At 55.6% G+C, this 8,432-nt stretch overlaps 1 protein-coding gene across 1 annotated transcript; it reads left to right on the forward strand.

The window, feature by feature from the left end:
• Positions 1 to 7,313: 7,313 nt before the first annotated feature.
• ARL4C (ARF like GTPase 4C) lies at positions 7,314 to 7,892 on the forward strand (the record flags this gene model as incomplete). The annotated part of the gene is made up of 1 exon (XM_080719953.1): positions 7,314 to 7,892. One exon carries the CDS (start codon positions 7,314 to 7,316, stop codon positions 7,890 to 7,892), a length of 579 nt encoding a protein of 192 aa, XP_080576079.1.
• Between the last annotated feature and the right edge of the window lie 540 nt (positions 7,893 to 8,432).

Consider the following 8,432-nt stretch of genomic DNA (forward strand, 5'->3'; position numbering starts at 1 on the left):
GAGTGGAGAGAGGCTCGTGCCAGGGTGAAGTTTGGCTCTTTCCACGTGCAAAAATGGAAGTATAGACTGTATTCATCACACTCACAGATGTAACGGCAGAGAGCAAGCAGAGAAAAACCAGTACATGTTATAAATGTCCTCTAAAGTGCTCAGAGTTTTGAGGTCAAGAGCCATTTCTGAGATAGGACCACCTGGTGTCTGGTCGGCTGGATGTCGGGGTATCAGAGGGGCAGGGGAGGCTCCGAGCTGGTGTGCTGACCAGGGCCGGCTTGAGCGACTTGCTGGGTCAACCTGGCAGGTGTGTGCACGGAGCTGGAGCCTCCGCGTAGAGCGTGGGCCCTGAGTTCCGCACTCCGTGCTGAGACCTGGCCCTTGACGGCAGTAGAGTCGGAGGACTCCTGAGGGGCAGAGGGGACTCACAACTGACGGGAGCAGAGGAGGATGCTGCGGAGCAAGCACTGGGCCCCGGGGGAGGACACACACAAGGTCTAGCAGTCGTGGTCAGAGGATGAGGAGAGTGTGGTTCTGCAGACACACGATGCCGGTCCTGGTGGGTGGTGTGGCTCCAAACCTGGCGCTATCTCCCTCCCAGACCATCACTGGCCAGGTCAGCCCTGCCCTTTGTGGATCACAAGAGGAGCAGAAAAGAGATCAGGAAATCTGGGCATGTAATCCCCATCCTTGGGAAGCTGAGCCAGGAAGATCACAGGTTTGAGGCCAGCCTCAGCTATTTAGCAAGATCCTGTTTCATAGTCAGTCTCTCTCTCTCTCTCTCTCTCACACACACACACACACACGGGTCAATGAAGTGTTAGGTTACATCATCACACTGTAACCCTAAGGAGAAAATTAGACTTTCAAGCAGCCATGCCAACAGAGCCCCCAGCCAAAGGCCTCTATTCAGATACGGTGCCACTTTCCCAGAGAGGAGCATCCCATGGAAGGCAACTGTCGGGTTGTGAGGGTCGAGCCGTCCCGAGTGACCACATGTTAGACAAAGGCAGTATTGGCGAATCATCCTGAACTCTTCCGTGCAGGTGGGAGCGCCGAGAGGCCTCCACAGGCTCACAGAAGCCCGATTGTTCCCATCTCTCTTGGGGCCAGCCAAGTAGGTTTTAATTAAATGAAACTACTAGTCATCTGAGTTCACCTGGGAGGGGGAGACAGGGAAGCGAAAGGGGGCCAAGTTTCTATCAAATACTTTTTGGTTCATGGCTCAGCTCCCTAATCACCTGATATTTTATTGTTACTGTGCCCCCCCATGGCGATTAGAGAAGAAATTTAATTACAGTGATTGAATTATTAAAATAATCAGAAATAGCTTTTGCATACCAAGTCTTTTCTTTCCCAACTCAAAGGATCTGGCACTGATAAAAAGCCATATTGCTGGCTTAGTGTTCTGGAGTCCAGACTTCTAAAGCTTACAGTCTACAATCCTTGGTAAACTGGGTGTGGTTGCACACGCCTATAATTCCAGTTCTTGAAAGGCTGAGACAGGAGGATCATAGGTTCTAGGCCAGTTTCGGGAACTTAGTGAGATTCTCAGTTATGTAGCAAGACTCTATTTCAAAATCAAATAGAACCTGGGCGTGGTGGCGCACGCTTGTAATCCCAGCATTCGGGAGGCTGAGACCGGTGGATCATAGTTCACACGGACAGCCTCAACTACTTAGTGAGGCCCTCTGCAACTCAGTGAGACCAGGTTTCAAAATAAAGAATAAAAAATAGGGCAGGGGGTATAGCTCGGAGGTTGAAGGCCCCTGGGTTCCATCCCCAGACCTGAAAAAAAAAATCAAATAGAATTGGGGGTCTAGCTTAGAGGTAGAATGTCCCTGGGTCCTGTCCCCAGTACCAAAATAATAAAATTTTAAAAAATAATGACGTCCTTGATAAAAGTTCACTTAGTATATAAGATTTAATTTCTAGGGAGATATTTTAAATAATCTCATCTAAGAATTACATCTGCAAATGACATCAGTGGGAAAGATAATGTCTTCTAAATGTCCCTGTGTATTTGGGCTTATAATAGAGAATGTAACTAAGGATTAGTAAAGACAGGGATGAGCAATCAGCCTTAGGCTATTTTTCATTTTTACCCAAATCTGCAACAATAGCGAAATGCTAGTGGTAGTGGTTGTTGGAAAGACGAGAGCCTGATTAAGCAAGCCCCCGATGCTTAGCAAACCCCAAATAAGGCACTTTGACCTTTCTTTATGATAATGAAATTTAATGAATACTGGAGTCGTAGACCCTTTTTTATTCCCTGGCTTTGAACCACTGGAATGAAGCAAAAATCTCAGCATCTCAGATTCTTGTTAGTTTCTCCCAAGTCTACAGGCCTGGACAGCCGACTTCCCTGGACACGGGTGTCCTCCAGTCACCTCCCCGAGAGCCTGCTGTGGGCTCTTGCCTGGAGCAGGACCGCCCTGGTGAAGATAGAGGTGAAACCAGGTGTGGTGGTGCACGCCTGGAATCCAAGTACTTGGGAGGCTGAGGAGGAGGATCTGGCCTTCTAGGCCAGTCTCAGCAACTTAGCAAGTCCTACTTTAAAACAAAAAAGTAAAGCCGGGCGTGGTGGCGCACTCTTGTAATCCCAGCATTGGTGAGGCTGCGACAGGAGTATCGGTTCGTGGCTAGCCTCAGCTACTTAGTGAAGCCCTTTGCAACTCTGTGGGACCCTGTTTCAAAATAAAGAATAAAGAATAGGGCTGGGGGTGTAGCTCGGAGGTAGACTGCCCCTGAGTTCAATCCCCAGCACCAAAGCAAATAAGTAAGCAAATAAATAAATAAATAAATAAATAAATAAATAAATAGACACTGGTGGTCCTCCCCGGCCTTCTACCCTGGGAATGCAGGGTGGGGCTCTAGCCTGGTGGAGCACCACCTCATGTGCCACCTGCTTCAGCCTCTGCAGGCCTGGCGTTCTGTCCAGCTGACCTCCTTCGCCCTGCACGCTCAGTCCTACTCTCTATCTGGGGCTGCTGCCCAGCCCTGACATTCAGATGCAAAAAAAAAAAAAAAAAGGTTTTCCATCAAATCATGAGTCTCTGCATAGCTTCCAGGAAAGCCCCCTGTGCCCTGCCCTTGGCTCCTGGCAAAGGACCATGCTGCAGACCTCGTGGACAGGGCCCACGCCAGCGGCTCAGCACGCAGCCCCCCAGCTCCGGGTGTCCAGGCCCCTGGGCGCTGCTCCTTGCTCAGTTTACCCGGTGGGCTCTTAGAAGAATTCGCCGGACCCCGCGATACAGACACCAGATCAAAAGCCTCCCAGCCGCTCACGTATTCGGTGAATACTGCGTGGACGCTTCCTGGGCAGCAGGCAGATGTGACACCGTAGAGACCTTCTGCCATTCCCCGAGAGTAGAGGGCACTGCTGCATTAGAACCGATAGGCAGGGCGGACCCTGGACCCGAGGCGCAGACCGCGCCAGCCTCCCCACCCCGCTCGCGCATGCGCACGCCCGCACTCGGGCCCTGGCCCCCCCTGCTCCTAGCCAAGGACAACCCGGCAGGCTGGCCGTCCTGGTTTTGTTACCAACCTTACCGAGGCAAAGATGGTGGCGAGGAGACTAATTACTGTCCGAAAGGCACTGGCACTGGCGGCACAGTGCTGCTCAGCCCTTAGGAGAAGGTGAATTCTGTAGGAGGCTATTTCAAGGTTACTGCCAAGTTATGGCATTCTGTTTACTTGACTCTGCCTTTTTCTGGGGATGTAATTCAGTCATGTGGACGCAGAATAAAAGGGAGAGGACAGAAGTCGCCCCGCTGCTCCACGGGGAGCCCATCTCAGACAGGACACCAGGCGAGCTGTGTGAAATGTCTTGCTCTGATGAATGAATTAACCTGGAAAAGAGGTGCCTGCGGCCAGTGTTGTCCACTCGGTGGACGAGGTGCCAGTCAGGGGCCCATCACTCTTTAAATGGCCACGCACTCTATACAACTGGCTTCTTTGCTAACATGTATTAGGTACTTACTGTGTACTGGACAGTCTATGAGTTACTTATCCATTTGGGTTACCAGGAATTGAACCCAAGGATATTCTACATCTGAGCTATTCCTTCAGCTCTTTTTTCATTTTGAAACAAGTTGCTGAGGCTGGCCTTAAACCTGCAATCCTCCTGTCTCAGCCTCCCAAGTACTAGGTTCCGAGTGTACCACCACAGCTGGCTATATGTGTTATTTTTCTCACCACAACCACCACATGCGAGGTATATTTGGGAGACGGAAAACTTAGGGAATACGAGGGTATCATTTGCACACAGCTGGTATGCGGTGGGAGTGCCCTCCTGTGTCAGCGTGGCCCAGGCTGGTGGCCTCCGTGTGTATCCACCAAGCGGGTGTTGGGCAAGTGACATGAGTGCTTGGTAAACATCTCTTTCACATTTCCGGTGCTGTTCAATCGAAATCCACGTTTGAGGGAACGTTCCTACTTGACTCAACCAAATGACATTTTTTTTTTATGTGTTAGAAGTTAAATTATCAACTGTAAAATCAACTTATCACCTGGTGAGTGAAATTAGCATGTAGACTGCCTGCTATTCAATTATGGTGAGTTCCTGTTTAATGGCTGTTCTGGAAGGCTTTCTTAATGTCTATTAATCTGCTTTTTCTACTGGACAAGAGACAGCCTTTATTGCTGAATCCTACCGCGGGGGTCTGAAATGCAGGTGCCGCAGTCAAAACCAGTAGGCTGTTGGTAGTAATCAGCTCAGCACCAAGAAAGCCCAGGGGATATTTTACTAAAATATTTCCCTCCTACTATCCCTAAAATAAAAGCAAAAGCTGGCTGGATGTAGAATCTGCTGATGCAAAAGTGTTCTACGTAGACCTGGAGCCGGATGAAGAGGCTTCCAGGCTGCTCCATTCCTTTCCAAAAGCCCAGGTCCCAGGCTACGGATCCCAGGCCAGTGCTGGGCTGGTGCCCAGCTTCAACCCATCTGTGGCAGAGAAGGAACAGAAGAAAACACACTCATGAGAAAGTGGCTATTTATGGGGCAGGCCTTGGAGATAGCCAAGAAAATCACTCCGAAAAGGCAAAATCCTGCCTTCCCAGAATTCCCAATAACAGAGACGACGAATTACACAGAATTTTGTTGTTTTTGCTTACTCACTATCTTTGCCCTTCTGGTGACAGTTGCCAGGATCTTCTCGGGAAGCCACCAGCGTTTAGCCCTGGGCCAAGCCAATTGATGAGTTCTATCCTCTTGGACAAGAGTGCTTCATTTGAGTGGGCCAGGCAGGCCAGGGGGATATGCACTTTAGACTTTTGTTGATATTATTAGAGAAGAGATAAACATTTTCCTTCTAAGATCTAAACTAAAGGTTATATTCGAATCCAAGGCTGTCAAGAGGAAAAAGAATCACCACAGAATGAAACAGAGAAGCAGGGTACGGTGGCACCTGCCAGTAATCCCAGTTCTTGGCAGGCTGAGACAGGAGGATCACGGTTTTGAGGGCAACTTGGGGAAATCCTCAGTTACCTGGACCCTGTTTCAAAAATCTGAGAAAGAGCCAGAGATGTAGCTCAAAGGTAGAATGCCCTTGGAGTCAGACCCCAGTACAAAACAAAATACACAGGAGGATGGGCGTAGGTGATATGTAAACAGGACGCCATTTAATAGCAGGGGCTTGAGCACTGGCGATTTTGGTACGAGTGGGGATCTCAGAACCACTCCTCAAGGATGTGGAGGGACGCCACAGGTGCAGGTGCAAGGAAGCGGACGGACGGCCACACTGGTCGTGGGCAGGCGATATGCAGTAAGGTTCCCTACGGCGAGATCTCGGCACCTGGGCGGGCCTTGGATGCCCCACCTGGCAGCTGGGCTGCGGCCAGCAGAGCCCTCGGGTCCTGAAGGTGTCTAGCCAGTGGATGTGTACAATGACTGTCCCATGGGTCATCCAGGGGTGGATGGCTCGTCCTTCCCTCTACAGATGTGGCCACCTCACATGTGTTGATGCAAATGAAAACATATAGTTTACCCTAGTTTGTGAAAGGAAGGCAGGAAAAGGAAATTATAAACATATATATATATATATATATATATATGTACATACAATTTTTACTCGCAGATGACTAATATTCTCATGTTCTTCCCCCTTGACCACATTTCCATCTTTTTTTTATTGTCCCAGAAGCGTGCACAGGAGGGCCGTGACCCCATCAGGCCAGGCGGGCTCTAGCTGCAGAACAGCTCGGATCAGAGCTGTGCACCTGTGAGGCGCTCAGTGCCCTCCCCACTTGGAGAGGACGCGCCTTGGTTAGGGGCTGGCAACCAAGAATAAACCTCGGACTGGGGGGATGGGAGGAGGAACCCGGGAAGAGTTATTTGTGGTTCGCGGCGCCAGCTACCTCCAAGCTACAGAGAGGCCTTTCCGCCCGCAGCGTGCGCGGACTCGCAGGCCTCCAGCCCGGTGCTGTAATTCCTGCCTCGGGGTTGGTTACTGCCGACAGGTAGTTCTCAGTCCCCAAAGCGGGATAGCAGGGGTGCTTTTCCGAGGCACTACGCTTCCCTGGAATGCCAGCAGGGCCGAGTGGGTGGGCACAAAAGGCCCTGCGGCCAGAGGAAGTGGCAGGGCAAAGGCCCGCGGCCCCAGCTATCGGGGGCGGCCAGGTCTCCTTCATTCCCGGTCCCGCCGAAAGCTGGGCCCCGGGGTGGGGAGGGGGGGCTCCCTGGAGCTCCGCAGGGAAGCGAGGTGGGAGTCGGGGGGGTGCGGGCCGGGCACACGCGTGCGGCCTGGATCGCAGCTGCGCGGGCTGGGGGCTCACCGGGGACCCCCCCCCCGCGGCTCCGGGAGGCTGCGGCCGGCCGGGCGCGGGCGGGGCTCGGGGGCTGTTTTTAAAAGACGCCTCCGCGGGCGGGGAGGAAGCGCGGGCTCGGGCCCATTGTCTCGGCGCGGCGGGCGGGCGACCGGAGGGCGGGTCGGAACCGACCCCAGGGCGCGAAAACCGGCGGCGCGCGGCGAGCCCGGGGCGGGGCGGGGCCTGGAGGGGCGGGGCCTGGAGGGGCGGGGCCTCGAGGGGCGGGGCGTCCTCCGGCCGCTGCGGGCTGGCGGCGCGGCGGCGGCGGCGGCGGCAGAGCGAGGACCGCGGGGCCGCGGGGCCAGCGACGCCCGGAGCCCGCGCCGCCTGCGCCCGGGAGCGGACGCCAGCCCGCGCACAGAGCCTCGGGCGGCGGCTCCGCGAGACAAAGCCGCGGGCGCGGGGCGATGGCGGCGCGCCCCCAGCCCGGCCGGCCGGGGCCCGCGTGAGCCCGGGCGGGGCCAGGTGCGGGCCGTGGGGGCGGCGCCCTCCCGCCGCAGCCGCAGCGCGGAGCCATGGGCAACATCTCCTCCAACATCTCGGCCTTCCAGTCCCTGCACATCGTCATGCTGGGCCTGGACTCGGCCGGCAAGACCACGGTGCTGTACCGGCTCAAGTTCAACGAGTTCGTGAACACGGTGCCCACCATCGGCTTCAACACCGAGAGGATCAGGCTCAGCAACGGCACGGCCAAGGGCATCAGCTGCCACTTCTGGGACGTGGGCGGCCAGGAGAAGCTGCGGCCGCTCTGGAAGTCCTACAGCCGCTGCACGGACGGCATCATCTACGTGGTGGACTCGGTGGACGTGGACCGGCTGGAGGAGGCCAAGACGGAGCTGCACAAGGTGACCAAGTTCGCCGAGAACCAGGGCACGCCGCTGCTCGTCATCGCCAACAAGCAGGACCTGCCCAAGTCGCTGCCGGTGGCGGAGATCGAGAAGCAGCTGGCGCTGCACGAGCTCATCCCGGCCACCACCTACCACGTCCAGCCGGCGTGCGCCATCATCGGCGAGGGCCTCACCGAGGGCATGGACAAGCTCTACGAGATGATCCTGAAGCGCCGGAAGTCGGTCAAGCAGAAGAAGAAGCGGTAACGCGCCCGGCGGGGCTGGGAGCCGGGGCGAGCGAGGCCGAGGCGGGTAGAGGGCGGACGGACGGACGGACGGACCGACGGGCGGGCGGACGGGCGGGCGGGCGGGCGAGCACCCGCGCCGCGAACAAAGACAGCGAACCAAAGCGATGCTTCCAATTTTTGAAACGCAGTGCGCGGACCCCGACGCAGGACTGGGGGCCTGCCCCGGGCGTGCAGGCGGATTCACCGGCCCCACCCCCCGCGCCAGCCCGGGGGACCTTTTGTCTGAACGCCGGAGCTGCGATGGGGTGGGGGGACCCGGGCCGAGGGGACCCCCCGGAGGAAGGCTCAGATGTCCGGGAGACAAAAGCGATTTCTTCCCACCGCGGCAGGGCCCGAAGTTCAGGCTGCCCCGCCCCCACGGGGCATCACCTGTGAGTTGCCTGAGGTTTGCCATTCCCGGCACCCTGGGGGTGCCCATCGGGGGCAGGCCGGCACCGAGGGGTCGCTGGGGAGACCCCTCCTTGCGTTCCTGTTCGGGAGCTGTGGAAGCTGAATCATT

The sequence above is a fragment of the Muscardinus avellanarius genome (assembly GCF_963383645.1).
Source record: "Muscardinus avellanarius genome assembly, chromosome: 2".
Taxonomy (NCBI): domain Eukaryota; kingdom Metazoa; phylum Chordata; class Mammalia; order Rodentia; family Gliridae; genus Muscardinus; species Muscardinus avellanarius.